The sequence below is a fragment of the Pelobates fuscus genome, chromosome 6, assembly GCF_036172605.1.
Source record: "Pelobates fuscus isolate aPelFus1 chromosome 6, aPelFus1.pri, whole genome shotgun sequence".
Classification (NCBI taxonomy): Eukaryota; Metazoa; Chordata; class Amphibia; order Anura; family Pelobatidae; genus Pelobates; species Pelobates fuscus.
In genome coordinates, this window is record NC_086322.1 from 280534853 (window position 1) to 280562400 (window position 27548).

The 27548-nt window shown below is 43.8% G+C and overlaps 1 protein-coding gene across 3 annotated transcripts; it reads right to left on the reverse strand.

Annotated features, from left to right (window-relative positions):
* Positions 1-10250: 10250 nt before the first annotated feature.
* Positions 10251-19121, reverse strand: SPOP (speckle type BTB/POZ protein). 3 transcript variants are annotated; one of them, XM_063459262.1, is made up of 11 exons: positions 19040-19121; positions 17693-17834; positions 17418-17548; positions 17208-17329; positions 16931-17082; positions 16701-16828; positions 16175-16352; positions 15781-15836; positions 14006-14128; positions 11283-11425; positions 10251-11032 (listed from the first exon to the last, which is right to left on the reverse strand). In XM_063459262.1, the coding sequence occupies exons 3-11, from the start codon at positions 17493-17495 to the stop codon at positions 10888-10890; spliced, it is 1125 nt and encodes a 374-aa protein (XP_063315332.1). In that variant the 5' UTR covers positions 17496-17548; positions 17693-17834; positions 19040-19121; the 3' UTR covers positions 10251-10887. The 3 variants fall into 3 exon arrangements, with proteins under 3 accessions (XP_063315332.1, XP_063315333.1, XP_063315334.1); XM_063459263.1 differs by lacking the exon at positions 19040-19121 and adding an exon at positions 18542-18689; XM_063459264.1 differs by lacking the exon at positions 19040-19121 and adding an exon at positions 18410-18429.
* Between the last annotated feature and the right edge of the window lie 8427 nt (positions 19122-27548).

The window sequence follows — 27548 nt, forward strand, 5'->3', positions numbered from 1 at the left end:
TGCGCTCAGTCTCAATCTTCGTCCATGCAGCCCGATGAGATAACTTCTACTTCGAAGTTTTCTGTTTCCATAACATCCAGCTCCAGGCAATGAGGAGCACGTAGACACATTGCTTCTCCGACACTGCATACAACATGTGTTCTCCTGATCTGTCTAAAAAGCATATCCTTTACTTGCGTCAAAAGCTTTATTATTATTGTCTAGTATTTATATGCAGCCAACATATGCCACAGCGCTTTACAACTGTGGAATATAGACAAACAATATTCACGTCGTCACTACAAAAAGAACAGAGGAACCTGACCGTGAACTTACAATCTAGCAAATTTTTTTTATGCTAAATGCTTAGCAAGATGACTCGTGAGCTTACAATCTAAATCTAATAAAGTGAATTTAAAGTGTATTTCAGATTTAAGGCCAAAGCAACTTAACTATAAGCACAGCTGACTTGGAGAATTTTTTCCAATTTGGCTGTTTTGGCCTTTAAATTTTAAATTCACTTTGAATTCTGGACAATTCTCATTTTAGTAATTAACCGTAAAATTGAAATTAAAAATGTAGGCCAAACTGGTCAAGTTGAAAAAATTCTGATTCAGTTCTGATTTCAGTTTGGCTATTTGAACCTTAAATTTGAAATTCATTTTTAATTCCTGGCTTTTCTCACTTTAGCAAATAATTCTGTAAGTATCCGGTTAGGTAGCTAAAGGGACATGCGTCACTTTGAAACATCTGTCTCTTTCAAAGACTTTAGCTTTGAATGCCATAGTTGTCTCACTCTGTAGGCTTAAAAAAGCAGGTAAATATTTCATATTCACTTGTTTCATCTTCCTTAAGCTTTCCACACCCACCCCAGGGGAGACACCGATCTAACCAATCAGTGTCCTATCCTGAGGAATGCTCTAAAAATGCATTGGGCATGATTGACAGATTTATACATGCTCAAATGAAAGATCTCTTCACCTTGAAACATCCTAACAGAGACAGAAGAGAGGAAGTCTGATCAGTGTGATTCATGCAGAGCAGGCACTGGTATATCGGGTTTATCTCTCCTGTTGTCCTGTACACTGATGCCTTGTTTCTTTCATTAGTGGACTGGTCTAATACTGATATGAGTAGGATACAAGTAGCTGAGAGGCGTGCCCAAAATTGCAATTTGACCAGGTTTATAGTAAATTTATAAACATTGATTGCACCTTTGCAAAAAAAAATCTTGCTTTATTTTGGTTTGTATATTTGTTTACTTGCTTTTTTAACTGTTTGCTTGCTGGTTTAAAAAGTGATGCATGGGGGGGCGGAGCCTAGCACTCAAACGGAATGGCCGCAACAGACTAAAGCTCCTGCTAAGGAGAGCAAACGACGACCACAAACAGCCCTCTAACTTCCCCACTGAAGGCGCAAACCACCCACCTCGATACACCCGGAGGACGGCTACAACTAGATGCCTTTTTTATTCCCGCAATCCGGTAGGAAAGCCCGACGGAGGCCTGAGGCCTACCCCGAGCATCGCAGCACGCGGACACCGAGGGAAACACCAGAGTAGCCAGAGGCATACCTATACTCCCCTCCTCACCAAACCCCGCTCCTACCACAGGCCACTTGTTGCGGTCACCGGCCCGCCGAGTCTCACGGCCGTGCCCGACCGGCACGACCGCGCCGACAACATGAGCTTACCTGCTCGTCGGCGAGCCAGGAACCGCTCCCCCAGGTTTTCCGGGCATCACGCCCAAATCCAACATGGCGCCGACCGCGTCTATGGCTAGCACCGCCCCCGAGAGTTATACCAACATGTGCGTGACGTCACGACGTCAACGCACACGCACGTTTTGGGGTCAGAGGTCGCCCTCTGACCAATCACAGCATAGAGAGGGATATTTAAACCCCTAACTCACCCCAGTACTCCGTTTCCTGGTTTCCTGAGAGTGCTATTTTCGTGTTTCTGATTTCCTGGTATCCTGATCTTGGCTTTTCCCTGGTTATTCTGATTTCTGGTTTCCCTGACTTGGCTTGTTTAAACGGTATTGAGTATTTTCTGGCTTCCTTGACCTCGGCTTTCCCTTTGACCATTCTCTGTCTCTAGCGTATTAGTCCGGCCATTCTAAGGTCCGGTTTACGCTCTGTCCTTTCATTTCCCTTTCCTTATATATGTATATGGTTACATAGTTTCTGCGTGCTGGACCACACTAGTAGTCGTGACACCACCGAAGACATGGGCAAAAAATCACAAAAGATCTCACTGAGCACAAGTAAGGACACTCAGGACATAGGTGCAATGCTACAGCGCCCAACTGCCACAAAGATGGCGCCGGAGCGACCCGAGGGCCCGAGTGACCATGAGGGACCTGAAGAGAGGCCCCCAGACATCACACATACTAAACCGCACACAGCGGAATGGGCAACAAGACCCAACCTAACCCCGGCCACAAGACAGGACATAGTAGACCTGCTACATGAAATGCGGCAGCTACACGCCGCAGACCTAGATCTCCTTAAGACCGAAATCTCAGCGATCACGGCATGCACACAGGCCTCCGAAGAAAACATCCTGGACCTGAGACAGGAGGTACAAGGGCTGAAAGAAGCACTACACCAAATACAAGCCTCCCAGACCACGCTTCTAACTAGAGCGGACCAGGCGGAAGACCGCCATAGACGGGTGAATATTAAAATAAGGGGCATTCCTGACTCAGTAGGCCCAACGGAACTACCAGACTACATCAGGCGGCTCACTACTTCTATCATGCCGCACTCTCAAGCGAAGAAGCTCACATTTGCAAGTGTCTTCCGTATCCCGATGCCGCGGCGAGCACCATCAGGAGCCCAGCAGGATGTTATAATCCGTTGCCGACTCGGATCGACTGCCGACAAGATCCAAATGATGGCAGCGGTCCGAGACAAAACCTGCTCAACTTTGAGGCAGCACAACTCACATTCTATCAGGACGTCACCCGCACCACCATGCTCTGGCGCCGATCGATGGGACCTGTGACTACCCAACTACGCAACGCGGGTATTGAATACCGATGGGCTCTGCCGCACACCATACTAATTATCAAAGACGGGTGCACAAAGAGACTTTCCACACTGAAAGACGCAACCGACTACTTACAGACCATAGGACTCCCCGCAACAGACACGGAAACAGCGACCACTTCCAGCTCACACGCCTGGGACCCTACGAGAACGGTGCCTTTTACACCGAGAAGCAACGAACACCCAACGTCTCCAACCTGAACGAACTATGTCCGCCAATTAGATGTTCTACCACCTTAAGTTCTAAGCACACAGCTTACTAGTTATAGATTTATTGATTTTGTTCTGTTTTGATATGCCTTGTTATGTGTTAGCTGAACTCATGTTTTGACCCACAATGTTAATTGTGACCTACTCCATGACACATATGCATCAATCGCATGTCGGCACACTCCTAGGCTCCACACACGAGAGCACTGGAGCAACTCTAGGGACACACTCCATACACTGACAGGGAGGGAGACACCCGAGTTGACGCCCCCCCCCCCACACACACACACACACTAGACGCTCCCAACCGAGTACAACCTCAAACTAATGACATAGACGCAGACACTCGACTTCTACCCAATCGACGACCACATAAATTCTTCACTATGCTAGATAGCAGAGGACAAACAGCCCGGCTGGGCACACGACAAATAGATAGTACACACTCATCACCACCTAGCATCTGAACAAACGACTGCTGACAATAGACTTGTTACTTATAAAAAGAGGCCGACAAATTACGGAGATAATTGGAAAATGTAATGTGATATCCTTACCCAGTATGATTTTTATGGTCTCCCCCTCTTTATTCTGTACCTGATTACTTTCATGCCTCAATAAAAGAAAGATTGACAAGAAAAAGTGATGCATGTCCCTTTAAACATATTTCATTCCAAGCAACTTAAGGAATAGGCTAAAAAGGATGGTGGAACAAGGGTTGAGACCAGTCATGAACTCGAAATGGTGTATTTTATTTGTAATTTTTAAAAAATCTTAATTATCTGCAAACCTACACATTTGCTAACCGTTTGCACAGTGTATAAATTATTTGCAGATTAACACAATTCCGTCAGGCCTCTCGTGTGCTTGATACAAGGAGGGATGAAAACTGTTTGTTCCAAACTGCTGTTACGCAGAGCAGATGGCGAGAGCACGCGTACACCGGCATTAAGTAAAGTGTGGGGGCACTGTTATGACAGACTGCAGTAGATCTGGCCTTTGTTTATTGACCACTTCCTGCGCAATACATCGTACTTCCAGGAAACTAGCCAATGACAGAGATCCTATTTTTGGAGCGAGATACGTGGTTCCCAGAATTCCCTGCGCCGTATAAACAACGCAGACAATCAGAGATGTATGTAAGGGGAAAATGTTATGGGATATTTTTGGAAAAATTAAAGACTATGTTTTTGTTTTCTAGTAAGAGCAATGGGACACAGTTATAGTAATACATTTTGAGATGTGTTTGTTTTTTTTTTCTCCATTTCATTTGCTTCTAGCATAGATGGAAAATATGGCCAAACAGTGATACAAGCAAGTATATTTCAAGATACATTATTTCCCTTACTCCAGAACTTGTAAGCGTTAATCTAAAGATTGGCAGGACACGCGGTTGCTACACAGGCAGGTTTATTTACCAAAGCAAGAATTCAACGTGAATTTCAAAATTAAGGTAAAAAAAAGTCAAACTGGGAAAATTCTGTAAATCAGTTATGCTTCAGTCTGACTGCTCTGGCCTTAAATGATAAATTCCCTGGCAATTCTCTCTTTAGTAAATAACTCTGAGAGTGTTGTGTGTACAGGTGATCTTTACAAAACAAGTTCAAGGGAGACTATAGGCACCAGAACCACTAGGATTTAATGGACTACTCCACTCTAAAATTAAATCACTATTTAGTAGATATGTCCCCAATAAATTCAGACATGCATTTATTTATTTATGTAATTATTGTTACATATCTATAAAGAGCTTGCCAAAACTGAAGTTTTTATGACTGCAACCTTTGCAAGTCTTTCTCATTTCCCCTGCAACAGACGAACAGTCTTTTTCTGAGGCAATAACCAATCGAAGGTTCCACCTTGAGAAGCCTTCGAATCTTTGCCATCTAAGCGCATGCACCTTCACAATTCATAGAACTCTTATTGAGCTGTAATAAAGATCTACAGGAATTTAAATATAAAAACACACATAAACTGGCTTAAAACATGAGGAATGTTTTTTGATCTAGAAGTATTTTTTTGATGGGGTACTATATAGGCACTCAGACATTGTGCAAGGTGTTGGTTAGGTTACAGTTGTGGGTATAGCGCAATAGACAATGTCAGACATCTCAGGATTTATTGCAAGTGGTACCCATTAATATCTACAGATATCCATGTTATTGCAGTTACAATAAGATCTCAAGAAGTTAAAGGGCCACTATAGGGACCCAGACCACTTCAACTCACCAAAGTGGTTTGGGTACAGTGCCCCTGTCAGTTTAACCCAGGCCCGGACTGGCCATCGGGCATACTGGGCAAATGCCCGGTGGGCCGCGATGGCCGTGGGGCCGAGTCCGGCAGGGGAGATCACGCTATCCGAGCGCCGGCCCCGCTGTGTGCCTCCATGGGCCGGTGGGGAGATCAAAGATCTCCCTCACCGGGCCACAGGAAGTTACAGGCGGCCGCCGGCTGGGGAGTGTGGGAGGGAGGAAAGGACCGGCGGAGCTCTAGCCAGCAGCAACACCCCTTGACTGATGTCATATTCCAGCTCCCAGAATCACTGCGGGTTGCGCAAGGGATCTGAGCAGGGAGAGCAAAGGGGAAAGTGCTCCCTTGCTGCCTGCCCCTAACACGAATTGCTGCCTGCCCTAGGCAGGCCCAAAGGCGGCCAGCCGGCCAGCTCTTGCACCCCCATAGAACAAGGCTAACAAGGCATTAGCTTGGGTATTTGGGGGAGGCGTATTTTGGAAAGTGCCGCCCAAGGCAAATGCCTTGTTAGCCTCGCGGTACATACAGGCGTGAATTCAACCCTGCAGTTATTGATAAGCTGCAATAATTACCTTGCAGAGTTAACTCCACCTATAGTGGTTGGCCAGACAGCCACTAGAGGCACTTCAGGGTAGTTAGGTGACTTTTGTTCATCTGACGCTGGACGTCCTCACACTATGCATGAGGACATTCAGCGTCAACTAAAACTTCATAGCAGTGTCAATGCTTTCCAATGGGGTTGTTCTAAGAAGATTAAGGTGATCGCCGTGCATGCGCATTAGGTCCCCCACGTCAGCTGACATCAGAGAGGAGTCCATTTTGTACTCCTAGCGCTATATTATTTTCCATTTAAAATAATGCTGTCGATCCAGTTCAGGGGAGCTTTGATATTATTTAAGGATAGAACTGGTTCTATTTACAATACAATTAGACTATCCTAGTCAATACAGGGCGTTATAATACTCTTGATTTCCAGTAACGGTTGCCTATCAAGTCTCCAAGAGGTGAGACTTTGGGAATTTACAATCCTATTGAATTTATGTAAAGTGTATTCCATTTGTGTATCTGTAGTAAATGTAGTCTTTTGTTCCTTATCAGTATCCGGTTTCCCCCCATCCCCTTGTTACATTTGGTTACATTTAGTTACATGTTGAAGCCTCCATCTTGCTACTGAATGCTGTGTCTGTATTTTAGCCCTCCATACACTTACATACAGAAATAAATACTTCAAATATATTAAGCATTTTATCCTTATTCGATGACTTGGAAAGTACAAATCAACCCCTACCTAGACAGCGAGTCTGTGGTCAGTCGGCACCTGGAAAACCTTTATTTTACTGTCCAAAACTGCCCAACTCCAACAAACAGTTATTTATAGTTTCCATTAATTTAAATAAATAAAAAGGCAAATAATGCCTTTTTTTGCTCTATCAGTCAATTTGCTCAAACAGCAGTTTTCTTTGTTCTGACTGTGTCAGAGCATCTCTAGAACTGCAAGTCTTGCAGGGTGTTCCTGGTATGCAGTGGTATGCCTGCCTCCCTCTCTCCCCTCCCGCAAAAAAGATACAGGTGAATATCCTGCATTTGCTACTTTCGCTGAGAATTTGGTTTGGAGGAGGGCACAACCCTAATAGGGTAGTTACTTAATGGAACACTACAGGTCAGGAATACAAATGTGTATTCCTGACCCATTAATGTTAAAACTATCATTTAGGTAGCTTGTCCCCACCCTAAAGGTAAGAAAACTTACCTTATTTCCAGCACTTCACAAGGCTGGCGATGGTCATTACTTCAGCCAAACCAATGCTTTCCCATAGAAAAACGTAGAGGGGACAGGGCTAAACATCAGTCTGGCCAATCAGCATCTCCTCATATAGATGGATGTAATTATTGCATCTCTATGGAGGAAGTTCAACGTCTCCATGCAGAGCATAGAGATGCTGGTAAGCACTGACCCAGGAAGCACCTCTGGTGGGCATCAGAGGAGCAGCCACTACAGGTGTCTCTAGGGAGCAACGTAAACACTGCCTTTTCTCTGAAAAGGCAGTGTTTACATTAAAAAGGCTGCAGGGACTGACTATACTCACCAGAACTACATTAAGCTGTGGTTGTTCTGGTAACTATAGTGTCTCTTTAACGTTCCATAGCACTATTTATCTCATTAGACAGTAGCACTGTATGGGCACAGAAGTTTCTAAGAGTTGCAGTACAACTGGTAGCTGTATTGTAGAAACAGATGCGGTACAATTCTCAGAAAGTAAATTAATTACGTTTATTCCTGCCCCCCCAAAAAAGAGAAGCACTGCAGGTTGGGAGAGGTGGCCTTATGGAGCAAAACAATTATTTAATATGAAAAAGTTTTTTACAAAATCACCCAACTGTAATGTACATATTGTGCTAAAAAAAAAAAAAAAAAGTTATTTTCAAAATTGAATACGCATTTTAATGTGCATTTATAAGAATTGTCAGCTGTGATTGTGATGAACTTTTTGTAGTTATACACTGAAAATGCAAAGAATGTGACAATTTATCAACTAAAACATTTTTTTTTATTCACTAAACTCCATATAGTGAATTTAATTTTAAAATTCAGACTAAAAAGTAACTAAATAAATTGTGACTATTGAGTTGGGCAAAATTTTTCAAACCAGGTATTTGTGTCTAAATTTTGCAATTACGCTTTCAATTCACAAGAATTTGGTGATTTGTAACTAAACCCATATTGGATGATAATCCTCGGCCTGTTGTTTCTACAAGTAAAAGTGAATGTTTTGGAATTTACATGTAGGTCTTGTGAATCCACTGGGAAGTACTACCGAAAAAAAACTACTACCTTAGAGTGAAAAATGTATCCAGAAAAGTATACGTATCCATTTAACAAGATAAGTGAAAACTGTTCTTTTTTTTGCATGGGCAGTAACAAGCAATGGGTGTATGGACCCCACTTTTCCTCTGTAACAGGCTGATTTTCTTGTGACATGGATTCCACATGGACCATAAAATTCCATAGGACAGGGGGGTGGTCAAAAAATAGGCCAGACAACCGACAATTCCCATAAGAATTGGGAATAAGAGTGAAGCGCTAAACTTTCAGGCTGCCACATCCTTAGGGATTCCAATATGACTTGATACAATCATAACTTGTAACTAATCCTGTAGACACAATACTTAAGGGCCTAAAGAAAACATATTGTGCACCCGTAAGTGCCACACACAAATGGCAGAAGGAATCCACAGATTCATGTGGTTTACATCAAACTTTGATCTCCAAGTCACAGCAGAAATCAATATTTGTTAGACCAGGACCTTTTATTTCTGTCTGCAGTTGTACATCACTCCAGTGTTTGTGATCTTAAAGGGACACTGTAGGCATACATCTGTTTCATCTCACTGAAATGGTTATAGGGTCTGGAGGCCCCTTGTCCCATCCTTTCATTCAGCATTAAAAAAATATATATATTTTGATGCTATACGAGAGTCCCCAGCAGCCAACTGTGTTTAACCTACCAGAGCACTAATTGCTGGTATAAACGATGTCAACAGTCATAATGGGTATATTTAGGGTATTTGTGCCCATTCTCTTGTTACTCTTAATAGTGCAGCTCTCTCCAGGTACCTATGGATGTTTCCGGTTTACTCCCTCTTTAGCTTGAATCTAAAGAGTGAAAATAGTAGCAGGCCCATTTTCTTTCAGTTTGCAAATAGTGCTTTTGCATGTTTGGTCCGAACCAGTCATAATGGCACAGGTAACCTATCTTTCCAATTCTAATGCATGGACAACAATTCCTAACCTCTTCAATATGCCTCTTGGTTATCTGCATTAATGAGAAAGTTTACACAATTAGCTGGCGAGTAACGGTTGGACACATACATGAGGATTTCTTCGCTGAACTTAGAATCCTAATGGTAACATTTAGGCAAAACTAGCTCCTCTGGAAATATTCTGCAGCTCAGCTATAGGCATTAGCATTTATATTTTAACTTCGATTTTGCCATTCAAAGTTCCATTCATTACATTCCTACAAGTGAATAAAGCCTGTATATATAGACAGGTGAGACGTTTTGCTCACATTAGTTTTTTTAACTTACTCACCCTTTCATATAAGGGAAATTATCTACAAACCCGTGAGTGCATAGGTTTTGACATTATCGGTCGTCAAAGACTTATTAACGGGATGCAAAGAAACTTCCGATTACAAAATCATTTTAAAATACTGACACAAGATTGGCTGGTGTAATATTCAGAGAGAAACCACTATATCAGGGACTATTATCTGGTTAATCTAACCAATAGGCTGCATTACTAAAAACTCCAGTATTGACACTAGACTTCCAACTACAACAGCTGGGTAATGGGTTAATCACATTTGAATTTACATTCTCAGCGGAGCCTTTTAGAACTGATATTTCCCACCCACAAGTCTAAGGGGCCCGTTTTCTTAGGAGCAAAGTGATAATTAAACATTTAATTCCGTGCCTCTTGTCCAAAGCACTGCATGTGTTAGATATGTAAAATATTAAACCAAACAGTACAAAATAGGAATTGTTTATATTTTCAAAAAAACAGAAAAATGTGTTTGTTTTTTTTAAAAAAGGAGAAACTACTGGCTTTGAATCATTAAAGGCTGCCCCTCAAAAGGAAAGAAATCAGTTATCTTTTATATTGGTGATGGCTAATCTGTAGCGGCAGGCTAAGTATAATGAAACAGAAAGCACGACAGCATAGGACTGGCTATAGTTAGCCAGTACAGTGTTTAAAAAAAAAAAAAAAAAGCCAGAATAAAATGATGGTACTGGAGGAGAACAGTGATGACAGGAATATCAAGGAATTATGGGGAGCAGATGATAACCACAGTAAAGGGCTGACAAAAGCACATGGGAAAGATAAAATGGAAACCAGAAAAATCTCTACCAGGCCAACCCATAATAAATGTCTTTTTTTATATTAATAAAATAAAAAAAATATTATATAATTTCATAAGAATGAGCAGGATGGCACCTGATGAAAACTCATAATAGCCCTTAAAGAGCTAAACTGCATAACGTCTTTTGGGGAGAGAAGGGCCCAGCCACTCGTAAGCTTCTCCCTGCTCTTATAAATAAAAGGAAAAGTCCCAGTCGGTAAACCTACCGACTACCCATAAAATATAAAATTTTATTCTGCAAGGAAAGGATGTCCATTATACCATCTGTTCTTTAGTCAGGATAGGGGGGCAGGAGGCAAAGTCTATCCACGCGGCATGGGAACAAGGTGTCAGCACATACAATGTGAGGGAGGCAAAGCTCAAAACCTCTGCAACCGCTCTCTCAACCAAACATCAGCCAATGTCTCTAATCCAATGAGAAGGCGAGAGAGAGTGGGGCCAGTAGAACAGATGGATTTCCATTAGAATCAGTTTAGGATTGCTTCAGACGTTTGCGTGGGGGTCCCAGGAAAGGGCATTGGGCGGAAGCCAGGGAGCGGTATGCTTCTGCTACAAGATGTGGGTGAGAGACCACCATAGACTTCCACCCAGATGTCTCCATCACATCAGATGCATGACTGAAAGAAAAAAGGAGTGAAAAATAGAAGTTAGAGAAACTCAGAAAACTGGATATCAACCTAACTCAATAGTGAAAAAAATCCAGGGAATACAGAAGCCACAAGAACTCAGATGCAGATATTATTATTATTATTTAATTTTTTTTAAACAATACAAAGAAAATGAAAAACACAAACAAAAAAAACATAAGATACAGAGTTTTAAAAATACCACCATAACTACACTGTATGCCTTTTGTTATATACTTACTAGTTAATAAAGTCTACAGCTTGTGTCTTGAGCTGGTCTGCGCTGTGTAAATCAGCCAGTATCAGAATTTCGGCTGCATTCTCCACAGACAGGTTGCTACACAGTGCTTCCTCGCACATCACTTTAAGGCGTTCTAGAGCGTACTGCAATTAAGCACACAGGCATTTAAAATCACATTCTTGTCAAAATAATTGTGGATAACAAAACTTTTGCTGAACTAATTTAGGTCTCCTACCAATTTAATTTAAATGCATAAAAAACCAACAAAAAAAAAATAACAAAATCGCTAACTGATAATCTCTCTTTAACATACCATATACATTGTGATACCGATTTGACACTTGCATTGAAAAGTGAGGAGTCAATCAAGTCAAAACACCAATTTTGTTATTATTAAATATACCATAATGTCTCTCCTTCCACCACTCCATAATTATAATACTTCTCTTTCCAAAGCAAATATATTACTTAATGGGAATGCATTATACACATCCTATTATAATTACAGCCCTGCTTTTTAAAATACACACACACACACACACACACACACACACACACACACACACAATTAAATTCATCCATGAATCCGATTATTTACAATTATTCCCAACTTTCCTAGTTGACAAGGCATTACATAAAGACTGCACTGGGTGAAAAGGAAAAATATATTATTCCGTTTTACAGTACATATTAATTGTTCCAATGTACAGTATGCAGTCATGACCCTAATCTCCCTGCCAATGCTATTCCTACTGTCTCCATACAAAATGATGCCATGCTGCTAACCAATAGGCTTACTCTTTTCTTTCTGACCATCCTAACACGTGTCCACGTGATCAGCCATAAGTCCCTCTTCCTTATTGGCAAAGCCTTTACATTTGACCCAATCAAGTCATGTGGTTTGTCTAGAACTACACTAAAATCCATCTCATTGTCTTATCTTTCAAATCCTGCCAATTTACCTCCAATGTCGCCTTCCTATTTATGATCACTTCCATTGTGCTTGTATTCCGAACCCCTCCTGCTTTTATCATGTATCAAATACAGTGTGGTCAAAACATTAATAGATCAACCTAACATTGTTAACCCAATGGATGCTTGTTTTATAGAACCCCATATTTCCTATAACCACCATTCATACTGAGACTCACCGTTGCTCTGTGCCCTATTGTGAGACACCCTTACAGAGTACGTTCACATTATCGCAAAGTACAACATTGTATCTCTGCAACTGAAGTCATTGTGACAGGTCTTACACCATCTCCTTACACCATTTCCCTTCTTTCCAAGATTTTCTTGACCGGTATCAGTTTTAGACAGTAGAGCACATTGTATGCTCTAAGCTCCGTGGTTCCTAAACGAGTCGTCATGGCCCACCAACAATCCAGGATTTATGAATTTTCCTTTTTTATTCCACTGGAGAAACGAACAAAATCTGGACTGTTGGGGGGGCCCATGAGGACTAGTTTGGGAAACAATGCTCTAGCTCCAATAATAAGCAAATGCCATAATGACACTCTGCATGAACACGCAGTGTTAGTTGTTAATAGGTCAATTGGTAGGAATACAGAGAGAATTTAGAAATATTGAAACCAAAATAGCAGAATGGAAAACACAGCTAAAAAATTAAATATATTACGGTTTGGTTATCGTGGACTACAATTAGAAATTCCCACTTTAGATTAACTCTGATCGCAAACAATGTCTTGGGTTACTGAGAGAATGTACTGCCACCTTACATCTAGCTCTTTAATTCTGCCAGATCAACTGCCTTCGCTTTCCTCTCCCTGTACAAACACGTACACCTCCCCTCCAAATCTACATTTAACATCTACAGCCAACACATACGCATGTTAAAGTATCCGTTCAAGCTGTATTCACTGCGCACCCGTACCTTGCTACCTTAAAGGAACATTCTAAGCACCAAACCAACGCTGGCATAATTATGCATACCCCTGCAGTCTCACAACTCAATTCTCTGCCATTTAGGGGTTAAATTACTTTTGTTTCAGCCCTAGCCACACTTTCCCTGGCTATGACTCATGCAACCTCCATGAATTTATTTATTTGTATCAATCAGATCTTACAGCACAGTTTGTTTATGTTCGATGTGTTTAGCCCATGTGCTGTTAATTGAACCTTTAACCCCTTAAGGACCAAACTTCTGGAATAAAAGGGAATCATGACGTGTCAGGCACGTCATGTGTCCTTAAGGGGTTAATCAAGAAGCTCCTGCAATTTCGAGCATGATATTAACTAAAGCAGAAGAAAATAAATTCAGAATTAAAACAGATTGTGCAATAAGGGAAGCTAAAACTTTAGACTTTATTAAGGGCATATGAAGAGGGACTAAAGGAGTCTCAGCCAAGAGATGTGTGGTTATGACTGCAGCAAAGTGATTTAACTCCTAATCAGCAGATAATCGAGCAGTCAGACTGCAGGGGCATGATCTATACACCAAGCACACTTCATTACGCTAAAATTTCTTTGGCTTAGATTGTCCCTTTAAATTTAGTTTAAGCAAAGGCAATAAACACATCTATACACAATGCACACTGTACCTAACTACACTATCTCCATTAAATTACACTGACTTTGAGCAGATGGTTAATGTACGTAAAACAAATTGAACAGGTTTTTGTTTGTCTTGCTCATAACGTGTGAGCTACCCAACTTAATTTTTTTCCCCTCCCGTTTTGACTATTTTTCCGTCTCAATTTTACCTTGTCTGCCGCAGCCAGTAGATCATCTGCCATTTTGTCAAGATTAGAAGCTTTCCCGGTGTATATGAAGCACATCATTTCTTTGAAAACATCTGGCTCTACGTCTTTTATTTCGACACGATTCTGAAATAAAAATAACAGTACAAGTTTTGGAACCATATTAAAGAACTGCATTTTACACACCGATTTGTCGGTAAGGCTACAATCATTAAAACATTATGCTAAAAAAGGCGCAATTTACAGTAAGATAGTGTTTGAAATTCCCAGCTCAACCATACCTTACCTAATAACCCCTAAATTCTGGCTCTAAGTAAAATAAAATGAGAACATTCTACTCAACAGTACAAGTGTTTTTATTTATTCAAAACATCTAAATTGAGTCTTAAGCAAGCGATTATATTAATTAATAAACTGCAAATCTCTGACAAATCTCAAATTTTATGTCTACTCCACATGGGAACAACATTCTGGTATAAACCTAACAAACATCTGTTAATGCTCAGTATAAAGGTCTTTTTAATGCTAAACGAATAATCAAAGAGGACTTTGACCGAACGTGTATCAAGAAAATTACAACAGTGAATCCACAAACGTACTTTGTGCAAATAGATCAATTCAACATGACTCTTTTCCATATATCGCCACTTCGCTCCACCTGCAAATAAATTGTAATACCTTTGTATGTCCACACTGTGAGGTCAGGGTGATATAATCAGGTGGTATCAAACTCAAATTCTTTACTTTTCAACTTAAAGAGTTTATTTCCACATGGGCTTTAGCTTGTTACTTGCCAGCATAGAACAGAGCTTAACTTTACTACATTACTATTAGCTGCGCCCTAAGGTTTCTCGCCACTGCAAGCCCGAAGGGTCCATAGTACACTGCCAAGGGGTCAATTTCTACTTTCCAGCGCTGAATTTACTCACCGATGAATAATGAGGAAGGGAAACTTTGATCCCCGACATAAATTATCTTAAAATAGTATTGGAAGGACCACTCCATGCACCAAAACAGCTGTATCAGAATTAATTTGTTATGGTGCGAGTAGATCCCAGTTAAAAAAACAGTTTAACCCCAAAGCTTTCAATCCAGCATCTAATTACGCTGATCCTGAACTTCTGTTCTAGTCTGATGCTTCAATGAGGAAGCCAGGGACCTGGCGATGCTGATGGACCAATAGCGTTAGTAATTCCCCATAATAAAAAAAAAAGGGGAGGAAAAAGCATTTTCTGACTAGAATACATATATATATATATATATATATAACATCTATATTGGTACAAGGCACCATCCATCCATTAAGTGTTCAATCATTTAATTGAGAGTTCCCAGCAGCCCATTCCTTCTATGCGGTGATTGGCTGAGAGAGTGTCAGCTTTGAAAGGGTCCTTATAAAAAAAACCTTCAGGCACCAAAACAACTTAATCGGAATCAAGATGTCATGGTGCCAGGAAGTCTTTATCGCAGGCTAACCTTAAGGGTTTAAACTTAGTTCTGCTTAGTTCTGGCCCTCTCCTTCCGATTTCGCCTTCTGATTCAAGCCTCGGACAGTGGCATCACTGATTGGCTGAGAGCATCAGCTGATGCTTTAAGCCACACGCACATATTTTTCTCAAGTTGTTTTGTGAATGGGGAGCTGATGATTTCTTAATTATTATAGTCTACACCAATACTAGATGTAGGAGAGCATTGTCATCATTTCTTTGTGTAATAGTTTAACAATGGTGGCGAAAATGGCTACCTTGTCGCTATTTGAATCAAAATATATTTCCTACCTTTTTGCTTTCCTCCATTTCATGTTCAAACATTGCACTGAAGACTGGAGATCGTGCTGTATGCAACCAGAAACAAACCCAAAATTATTTAACAAACATACTAGTTATGGCCAACCTTTGCACTCATGAGTGCTGTGAACTACATTACCCTGTCCTCGATGTAACAGACATCTTGTGAAGCAATGGTGGAATACACCAGCACTTTGTGGAAGTGCTAAACCAAATGAAAGCAACAGGCCCTAAGGGTTTGTCTGTACAATCCACTCTCGCAGGACAATTCGTTTAAAAATTTGTTTAAAAAAAAAAAACATACCCCTGCACCATTCATATAGATAAGTAAATCACTATTAAATAATTTTAATCTTCAACTGGTGTACATTTGTTTGACACTGACCTGCCAAAATAGCTTTGTGTGCCTTAAACTCCTGTCCCGCTACACACAAGCAGCAGTCGGTAAAACGTGAGTTTTCCCATAATCCTCCAAGTTCATCGGCCAGTCGACATTCTGGAACTTTCACCATATTCATGGTGTTCTGTCCAGATATGTTAACAGAGTCCTGAACTACGCTGACCTGTGTTAAAAAAGGAGAATGTAATCTTGTGTTATCGTGACTTTGACCATGTTAGACCCCAATTAGGAAATGCTTTACAGAAAAATATAAAAAGCAAACACACTAGCTGCCTCTGCCATTTTAAACAAAAGTAATGAAATCCAACATCCAAAACTAATGTTCTAAAGAGACTTTTTCATATTTTCTGGAATGGACGTCTGTTTTTAATAATAATAATAATATTATATGTCTGGACTTCAAAGCATTGATCTCCTAAATCATCCCAAAAGGTGGCAAACCAAAGGCCCAGCATACTGGTCCACATTCGAAAAGAAAAGTATATAGAATATGCATAGACGTTATACAAACCTCACAAAAGAGTGTCAGCTTGTCATCAGGTAGTAATCCATTAGCTTCATCGAGCAAGAAATCTCTACGAATAAACTTTTTGAAACCCCAGTCCTTTCCCTGAACAAAACGATAGGCACGTTGACTCTCTGCAACACAAATCAGAGACAAAGAAATTTGTATTCATTTAAAAAAAGCAGGGTTTAATCAAATAAACAGAGGTGAGTGGTACTAAAGAATGAGATACAAACCCATGGCCTTTGTTTCTTCTCCTTTAGCATTCAGAATAGAAAATTTAAATTTGGCTCGTACTTCACTCTTCGGACAGCTGACCAGCAACAGGTAGAGAGACAGGTAATCTTTACTTTCTTCATCTAATCCTTTAGGGTTTACACGTAAACACCTGTGGGTTATAGCAACAGGAGCAAAACTGGTCACCACCTTATGCAAATTATTACAACTATTAACAAATAAAGCTTCCATTTAAACTGCTTAGAGCCACATAGAACTGTAACTCCAATTACTCACCATTTTAGTTTGTCGTTCGCTCCTGATGAAAAAGTGGAGCTTTTAATAACCTCACCCATTTCCTCTCGACAAAAGCTGAAGTTGTTGATGGTCCACATGTATGAAAATTTTACGACTTTTATCTGAGGAACAAAGCAGACATATTTTTGTGTAAAATCCTCAATCTACATTTTGTGATTTTTAACACAGTGCTGTGCATAAACATCTCACCTGTGTATAGCACCAGCTCTCTGCCACAGGACCACTGGACATCTCAGCCGGGGGAGGGGGACTTGGTACTCGCGACATCGCCAGCTTGATGGTTCTTAAAGAGTGGAGAAAGGAACCCGAAGGACCTTCTCCTGAGAAGAGAAACCAACATGAACACAGCTATTTAGACTAACCATACACCAGTTAATTCACCAATAACTAGCAGAAAGTCATAAAAAAAAACACACACACACTCTATTTATGCTTATACAAAACTATCTTTGGATAGATCTTACCTGACACTGAAGTAATTCAATTGAAAGAATTATGTGGTTAGCACATAGAAAGCAATGAATAGTCCCACTTTGAACTTCTTACACTGCGTCCAACTTCTCAGGAACAAATTTGATCAATCAATACATAATGATATATGGATACCTAAGCAAATACAATAAGAAAAAGCTTGTTAACCACTCAAATATATTTGTAAACTTACAAAGATGCAAGTACAGTTCAGGAAAAAAAAAAAAAAGGATAAGGAACAGAAATGCTCAGCAGTTTTACTCTGCCTACACACATATATAAGCTACACATTAAGACAAGGATTTTACGTGGTCACGCCAACTTTTCTAGCCAAAATAAATGAAATTAAAGAAGACGATAACATTACTAGCACACGCAACATATACATTGAATAAAAGAATTGTTACACGGCTTGAAATGATTTAGAGTACAGTGATATGTATACACACGTGATTTAGAGTACATGATATGTATACACACGTGAGTAATTCTTAATGGTTTAAATGTCTACAATGTAGCAGCTTTCTTTTCATTGTAGATTGCTACGCACACTATGTACACATCTATAGCAATGTCAAAGTTTTAGAAGAATGCAAATAATAATAATAATAAAACATATGTTTCTATAAAATGCTACTCATGCAGCTACAAGTCTGAATATACAGGACACAAACACATAATATTATTATCATATTATAAATGTCCCCCACCCCCTCCATCACAGGAAGTATTTAACCCCCTGTATTAATCAGCTGTCAGTTCCTGGTTGAATTCCTTGTAACCCCTCCCACTCAGGCTCCCAGGGGCCCCAGTGTCCCTGCACTCTGGGAGGTGGACCATACCTGTGCCAAGTCCCTAGCCCCCTGGATAACACACCTTTTTTTGGTTTTGTTTTTATATAAAAAGAGACAGCATGCAGAGTAGTTCACTTTGTGGCAGTCTATGGTGGGCAAGGAGTGCTCACTATCTGGCAGGAGTGAAGCTCTGCAGAGTCGCACTGCGCATGCGTCGTGGCAGAGAACACACAGCGCATGCGCGGGTCAAAGGTAGGCGTTACTATAGGAATGCACAGCCACAAACAACCAACGCGCATGCGCAGTTAGCGCCGAGCTGCAGGCATGCGCAATAGAAGCCCAGTCTCTGGGCGCGCATGCGCAGTAGCAGTCCAGCCTCTGGGGGCGCATGCGCACTAACCCGCCTCTCTCCCCCCCCTCCTCCTCGGGGTCCGCCTTCGTGCGGTTATCGCTCCAGTTTGGAGACCGTACCCCCATCGCCTGTCTAGCTGGCCATTGTACCAGCGGGAAACGTAGCTCCTGCGGGTCCTCCTAAAGCGCTCTCACCTTCACGGAAGCCACCAAGCGCCCGGCATACAGAATGGTACGCGCGTACGTCACGCGTGACGTCAGCACGCAGCCAGGCGGCTTGCCAGCACTTTTGGGCTTAGTGCGCATGCGCCGTGTGCGTCACGTGACCTGCCAGGCCCAGTTTGTGTGGGAATTACCTTTATACAATGTATTCAATGGATTCCTTACAATAGAAGCTCACCCTTCATTACCTTCCATACCTCCCAAGTGTCCCTGTTTATTAAAGGCAGGCTTTATGTTGGGACCAAATCCCTTTGTTCCTCTTTTATATGTTATATCCCTCAGCCAAGCGCAGCGCTGCAGCAATAATACTCCCATTAATGTGTCTTTAAACTACAATAAATGTGTTTAGAAATCAGTCTGTGTAAATAAGATACATTGCTCGTGTTCTGAATTATGTTCCAATTGCATACATTTATATTAGTAAGCAGAGCCTGTGCAAGGGTTATTGGCTACACATAGGTCTGGTGCTACCATATGCCAAAATAGAGCCTCATTAGGTCACCCCACAACAAGGGGCAAAAACTGTCATCACTCTGGGTCTAAGATCACTAAAGGTCAAGCACAAAGATCATAGCATCACCACTAGATCCCAGGGAAAGTGTTCACTCCAGCTGTCCCAAAAGTAGGGAGGCTGGTGGGCCTCAAAAAAAGAGAATGTGCATGTGTCTGAGTCTAAAAATTATTTTGCCAGGGCTTCACTGGCAAAAATGAATTTTTCTTACTACAAAAATGCATCTTCACCTGTGTGTTTCTTCACCCCTTTTGTATTTCTTACCCGTTTTGTGTTTCTTATCCCCTCCCCTCTTTTCAATGCCTTACCCCATTAGTGTATCGTATCCCTCTTTTGAGTCTTACATCCCCTTTAGTTTATGTTATCCCACCATTTGTGTATCTTACAACTACCTTTGTGTGTCTCTTACTTTCCACCCAGTTCATTTCTGTGTCTCCTACTTCTCCCAGCCCCGTTGTCTGTCTCTTATTTCCCCCACAGCCCCTTTGTGTGTCTCTTTCGCCCCAACCCCTTTGTGTGTCTCTTTCTCCTCCAGCCCCTTTGTGTGTCTTTTTGTCCCCCCAGGCCATTTGTGTTTTTTTCTTTCTCCCCTCAGTCCCTTTATGTATATTTATCTCCCTCTCATTCTCTTTGTGTTTACCCCTCCTTACCCGCCAGTCCCTTTGTGTTTGCTTTTCTCTGCCCTCAGTGCCTTTGTGGTCTCTTAGGACCCAACATTCCATTTGCGTGCCTGCTTATCCCTTGTTCTAACATGGTCTCATGTACTATAGTAGAGATCTTCTTTATCTCCCAGCGAGTAGCTTTCTGACCGGGTAGAGAATAAATAGGATCCTTTACTGCTGTCTGCAAGGCCATGCTACATGTAATGACTGGCAGTAGGGAGAACGTTGTGCGCCTTCTCTGGCCGCTCACCTAGACATTGCACCATAAAGCAGCCGCCTGTGCCACCTTATGGTAGCGCCGGCTCTGTTAGTAAGTCACCTAAAATTTCTCAGAACAGCCTCGCTCCTGGCCACACCACTAAAATTAAAGTGGAAAGTATGGAAAAACTATTGGAAAATATGCGCATTGTAACTACACATTGTAATACTCAATTGAAATATGAATTGCAAAACGGCCCACATGTGACTATACCTGAGTTGGAGAATTTTTACACTCTACATTTTTGGGCTATTTTGCCATTTTGAGTTTTATTCTCTACAGCTCAGTGTGTAGAAAATAACCCTATGAGGAGTGTGAAACCCTCATTGCATTATAGCAATCAATCTCATGTTTTATAAACGTATTAAGCATTCTATATACTTAATACTTTATATATAGTAATTCTTATAATATGTACAGGAACGGTTTAAAATTTCCACTTGCTAGTAACCATTGGCAAGTAAAAATTCACCCTTGGTAAGTGTGACATAGACTCTCCAGGCTTGCAGTGGTGAGTATTTTTAAATCCTAGCTAGTAGCCTTGGGCTTTATATTTGATTCCCTGTTAATTAAACCGTACACACATATCAAAATATATGCATATATAGCCATAGCCACACATGGAACACACTGAACAGGGCATACTTCCATTAAAATTATTCCTTATCTTATTATATGCTGTCTGATCCTTTAATTGGACACTGGTTTTGATGGTTTGGCCTGCTGGGTGCTGCAAAAGGCCGCAGAGTACAGCAGTCCCCATGGAAATCTCCTGGTTTCCCAGTCAGTCAGTTTGGCTTCCTGGATAGTTGACACTTGTCTCCTTACCTAATACTAGTATCCACATAGAGTAACTATGGTCGAGCTGTATATAAAGGTTAAAGCTTACTGAAATTGTGTGCATGATTCTTTTGAGTATTGTTCTAATCTTAAGTGGACACTTTAGGCACCCAAACCACTTCATCTCAATGAAGTCGTCTGGGGGCTATGTCCCTGTTGTTTCAGAAACCGCAATGTTTACTTGCTTCCTTCGAAATAGCCAAGTGAAACTCCGCTATTTCCATCAGATGGTTGGCGCAGCAGGGAATTTTGCTGCGCATGTGCACTAGCCAGGGCCGGTGCAAGGATTTTTGGGTACACAGGCAAAGCATCTTCACCTGTGTGCCTCTTAACCATTCTTTTGTTTCTTATCCCCTTTTATTAAATGTCTTATGCCCTTTAGTGTATCTTATCCTCTATTTTCCCCATTGTGTGTCTTACACCTCCCTTGTATATCTCTTACAACCCCCTTTTAGGTGTCTAACTCCCCCCCAGCCCCTCTGTGTCTTTTTCACCCCCATCCCCCTTGTATTTCCACTCCCAGGCCCTTCTTTGTGGCTCTTTCAACCCCTCTGTACGTCTTTCTTACCCCCAGGCCTATCAGTGTGTCTTTCTCCCCCATCATGTCTCTCTGTGTGTCTTTCTCCCCACTCAGGCCTCCCTGTGTACCACTCTCCCCTCCATGTCCCTTAGTGGTCCTCTCCCCTTTCTGTCCCTTAGTGGTCCCCTCCCTGTCCCTAAATTTTTCTCTCCCCTCCCCATCCCTTACTAGTCCTTTCCCCTTCCTGTCCATTAGTGGTCCTCTTCCCTGTCGCTTAGTGTTCCTCTCCCTTCCCTCCCCTGTCCCTTAGTGTTCCTCTCCCCCCTTACCTGTCTAATAGTGTCCCCCACCCCCCTCCTGTCCCTTAGTGTTCCTCTCTCCTCCCTCTCCTGTCCCTTAGTGTTCCTCTCCCTCCTTATCGCTCTCTTAGTGCCCCCCCCCCCATACTTATTAGTGTTCTTCTCCCCTCCCTTCCCTCTCATTTAGTGGTTCCCCCCTCCCACTTAGTGTTTCTTTTCCTTCCCTCCCCTGTCCCATTGCCCCCCCCCCCCCTCTAGTCTAGCACCCCTCCTCCCCCCCACGGGCCGGTGCACCCTAAGGAGGCCGCCTGTTTCGCCTTATGAACACCCTGACCCTGGCACTAGCCTCCCAATGCTTTCCCATGGAAAAGCATTGGATTGGCTGAGATTATCAAGATTGCTAATCTCAACCAAGCGGAGGGGCCAGCCGTGAAGAGAGCACTGCTGTGAGGGAGAAAATAATAAGCTAAACTCTATTTTTCACTTCAGCCGTGGGTGCGGGAACCCAAACATTGAGCAGGTCACTAGAGCTTTAGGAATACATGTCTGTGTTCTTATCGCCAGTGGCGTACTAAGGGGGGGGGGCGGGGGGGCGGTCCGCCCCGGGTGCCATCCAGTAGGGGGGTGCCACACTCTGTCCCTCCTGCTGGTCGTCCTCTCCCTCGCGGCTCCGGCGCTCAGTGAGTGAGTCAGAGCACAGGGAGGGGATTCCCAGCCTGTGTTCTGAGTCATCACTGAGCACCAGGGATGCTGTTATGGAGTGTGCCAGCAGGGGGCGCAGAGCGTGCATTCTGCCAGGTTTCTCCCCTGCGGCCACTCTGCCTGCACCTCCTGCACTGCCTGCACCTCCTGCACAGCCATTGAATCATGGTAAGAAAATATTATTGTAAATTCACTCTCACCCCCCCACTCAGTCACCCTGTCACCCCCCTCAGTCACCCTGTCACCCCCCTCAGTCACCCTGTCACCCCCCCTCAGTCACCCTATCACCCCCTCCCTCAGTCACCCTGTCACCCCCCCTCAGTCACCCTGTCACCCCCTCCCTCAGTCACCCTCTCACCCCCTCAGTCACCCTGTCACCCCCTCCCTCAGTCACCCTGTCACCCCCACTCACCCTCTCACCCTGTCACCCCCCTCAATCACCCTGTCACCCCCTCCCTCAGTCACCCCCTCAGTCACCCTGTCACCCCCCTCACCCTGTCACCCCCCTCAATCACCCTATCACCCCCTCCCTCAGTCACCCTCTCACCCCCTCAGTCACCCTGTCACCCCCCCCTCACCCTGTCACCCCCTCACCCCGTCACCCCCCTCAATCACCCTGTCACCCCCTCCCTCAGTCACCCTCTCCCTCAGTCACCCTGTCACCCCCCCCTCAGTCACCCTGTCACCAGTCACCCCCCTCAGTCACCCTGTCACCCCCTCCCTCAGTCACTCTGTCACCCCCTCAGTCACCCTGTCACCCCCCCTCACCCTGTCACCAGTCACCCCCCCAGTCACCAGTCACCCCCCCTCACGCTGTCACCCTGTCACCCCCTCACCCTGTCACCCCCCTCAATCACCCTGTCACCCCCTCCCTCAGTCACCCTCACCCCCTCCCTCAGTCACCCTGTCACCCCCTCACCCTGTCACCCCCTCACCCTGTCACCCCCTCACCCTGTCACCCCCCTCAATCACCCTGTCACCCCCTCCCTCAGTCACCCTCTCACCCCCTCCCTCAGTCACCCTGTCACCCCCCCTCAGTCACCCTGTCACCCCCCTCAGTCACCCTGTCACCCCCCCTCAGTCACCCTATCACCCCCCCTCACCCCCTCCCTCAGTCACCCTGTCACCCCCACTCACCCTCTCACCCTGTCACCCCCCTCAATCACCCTGTCACCCGCTCCCTCAGTCACCCTCTCACCCCCTCAGTCACCCTGTCACCCCCCCTCACCCTGTCACCCCCTCACCCCCCTCAATCACCCTGTCACCCCCTCCCTCAGTCACTCTGTCACCCCCCTCAGTCACCCTGTCACCCCCCAGTCACCAGTCACCCCCCCTCAGTCACCCTGTCACCCCCCCTCACCCTGTCACCCCCTCACCCTGTCACCCCCTCCCTCAATCACCCTGTCACCCCCTCCCTCAGTCACCCTCTCACCCCCTCCCTCAGTCACCCTGTCACCAGTCACCCCCCTCAGTCACCCTGTCACCCCCCCTCACCCTGTCACCCCCTCAGTCCCCCTGTCACCAGTCACCCCCCCAGTCATCCTGTCACCCCCTCAGTCACCCAGTCACCAGTCACCCCCCCCAGTCACCCTGTCACCCCCCCAGTCACCCTGTCACCCCCTCACCCTGTCACCCCTTCACCCTGTCACCCCCTCCCTCAGTCACTCTGTCACCCCCTCAGTCACCCTGTCACCAGTCACCCCCCTCAGTCACCCTGTCACCAGTCACCCCCCCAGTCACCCTGTCACCAGTCACCCCCCCTCAGTCACCCTGTCACCCCCCTCAGTCACCCTGTCACCAGTCACCCCCCTCACCCTGTCACCCCCCCAGTCACCCTGTCACCCCCCCAGTCACCCTGTCACCCCCTCCATCAGTCACCCTGTCACCCCCTCAGTCACCCTGTCACCCCCTCCATCAGTCACCCTGTCACCCCCTCCATCAGTCACCCTGTCACCCCCCCAGTCACCCTGTCACCCCCCAGTCACCCTGTCACCACCCTCAGTCACCCTGTCACCCCCTCCATCAGTCACCCTGTCACCCCCTCAGTCACCCTGTCACCCCCCTCAGTCACCCTGTCACCAGTCACCCCCTCCCTCAGTCACCCTGTCACTCTGTCACCAGTCACCCCCCAGTCACCCCCCCGTCACCAGTCACCCCCTCCCTCAGTCACCCCCCCCTCAGTCACTCTGTCACCAGTCACCCCCTCCCTCAGTCACCAGTCAACCCCTCTTTCCCTCACTCTGCTACCTGTCACTCCCTCCCACGCTCTGTCAGCCTCTCCCTCCTACGCTCTGCCACCTGTCCCCTCCTCACTCTGCCAACCCTATCCCACAGCACACTATGTGCCTTACAATGCCCTACACACACTACATCCCACCCCCACACTATGTGTCTTACCCATACTACATCCCTATCACCCCTACACCAGGTCTGTCTCCTAAATTACTATCAATAAAGATTTGTATCAGGACAAGTAGATTGTCACGGCAGACAAGTAGATTGGGCAAACACTTTAGTCCCTGGACAAGTAGTTTTTTTTTTTTTTAAATTTCAACACCCCTGCCCTCTCTGCCATATACACCCCCGCCATATACACCCCTGCCTTGTCATAATATCCTCCCTGCTATAAACCCACTACCTGGTCATAATTCCCACCCTGGCATATACCCCTTTAACATGTCATATAATACCCACACTGCCATAATCCCCTCTCTGCTATATACCTCCACCGTATCATAATACACACCCTGCCATACACCCTGGCCCTGCCTTGACATAATATCCTCTCTTCCATATAACACCCAATCCCATTGTTCCCACCCGTGACATAAAACACCATATACTCACCACCTCACCTGCAGTCACCTCCTTCAATCCACTGTGTGCAGTGGCACACACTGTCATAGTATCCACCACACTGTCCCACCCTGCCATATACCTTTCTCCTGATAGTAATACTCACCCACTTACATATACATCCACGTTGTCACATTCCCCCAGACAGATAGGACAGATATATACTGGAAGGCAGTGAGATTAAACATTTTTATGGACCATATAGGAGTTTGTGTACGCCCTGCAGTAAGCCGGCAGCCGGGGTATGACATCATCCTGGCATCGGCATCACTACTGGTCGTGCAAGTGAGCTGTGAAGGAAGAGCACAGAGATCCCAGCCCAGCAGCAACCGCTTGTCACTCCCAGAGTAAGGTAGGGAGGTTGGTTGGACCTCTTAATAACTAAATGCGTTTGTATATCTGTGGTTGTGTATATGTTTAGTAGATAGCTCCCTAATTTGGTGTCCTTAAATATGTCAATCCCACATAAGGATAACAAATAAGTGAGTTATCTACTAAACAACCTAAAGATTAAAATTAAGAAAAAGGCTTTTTAAATGTTAATCTTTTAGCTATTTAGTAGAGAATTCCCTAAATTGGTGCCCTTATGTGAGATTCCATATGTAAAGATACCAAATTAGGGTGCTGTTTAGCAGATAGCTCCCTTATTTGGTGTCCTTAAATATGGCAATCCCACATCTCAGCATCTTGCCAACACTACACACAAACACATCCCTGCATTCCAGTGCAAACACTACATACAAACACACCTCTGTATTAAAACATCACCATTATATATAACCACACCACTGCATCTCGCCAACACTACACACAAAAGCATGCCTGCATTAAAATGCCAACACTACATACAAACACACCCATTCATTCACTCACACTTACTCCATACAAAAGCATGCTTACATTGAAACATGCAAGCACTGCTCAATGCTACATACATTAAAAAAATGTGGGTGTTTTGTACATTTTAAAGTGCAGGGGGGGGGGGGGGGGGGGTGCCAAAACTAGGACCCGCCCCGGGTGCCATATGCTCTAGGTACGCCCCTGCTTATCGCTATAATGTTCCTGTAAATCTGATTTATGCTACGAGTCAGTTTGTGGGATAGATATTTGTAGACGTGTAGCATGTCCTGATAAAAGTCAAGTAATTAATCTCCATGGGATAAGAACACGTCCGCAGTTTCATATGGGACTTTATGTAAGGTTTGATTCAATTAAACATTGAGCTGGGTGAGAAGCACTTCTAGTGGTTATCATACTGATAGTCACTAGAGGAGGACTTAACCCTACAATGTAAACATAGCAGTTTCTCTGAATTTGCATTGTTTTAGGTTGCAGGGTTGAGATGAAGTGGTCTCGTTGACTATAGTGTTCCTTTAAATCTGAAATTAACTTTGAATTCCTTACAGTTATCACTTCAGTAAATAGGATGGATTGCATTGACATTCAAAGCGTTACTGTCAAAAGTCTAAATAAAAAGCTTGTCATTACAAATTTCTGGTCCCGTAAAACAACGTATTAAAAGAAACTGCAATACTTCACTATTTTTCATCTACATTACTGGACTAGTGCGGTAACTAAAATATCATGACTACTGTCAAAATGGCAAGTTTTAAATGTCATCGTTGCCATAGATACACAGCAAAGCTGCAGCTTACATAAGAACATACCAGCCTTACATCACCATTGAAGGGTTACACTAAAAACTATAACCACTTCATCTTATGGTGCAAAAAATCTGTCTCTGCGGCCTTTCTTTCTTTCTTTCTTTTTTTTTTTTTTTTTTTTAAATGTTGGATTCCCGAGCTAAATCGCCTTTTTTTTCTGCGTGTCGAG

What these genes read in the sequence shown, in the direction of transcription:
- SPOP (XM_063459262.1), bottom strand. Translation starts at nt 17,495, where the DNA reads ATGTCGCGAGTACCAAGTCCCCCTCCCCCGGCTGAGATGTCCAGTGGT. An exon ending in AGCTGACACTCTTTTGTGAG is followed by an intron (nt 16,353 to 16,700) that starts GTTTGTATAACG and finishes TTTTTAACACAG; the next exon opens with GTCAGCGTAGTTCAGGACTC. An exon ending in AAATGGAGGAAAGCAAAAAG is followed by an intron (nt 14,129 to 15,780) that starts GTAGGAAATATA and finishes TTTTTATTTCAG; the next exon opens with AATCGTGTCGAAATAAAAGA.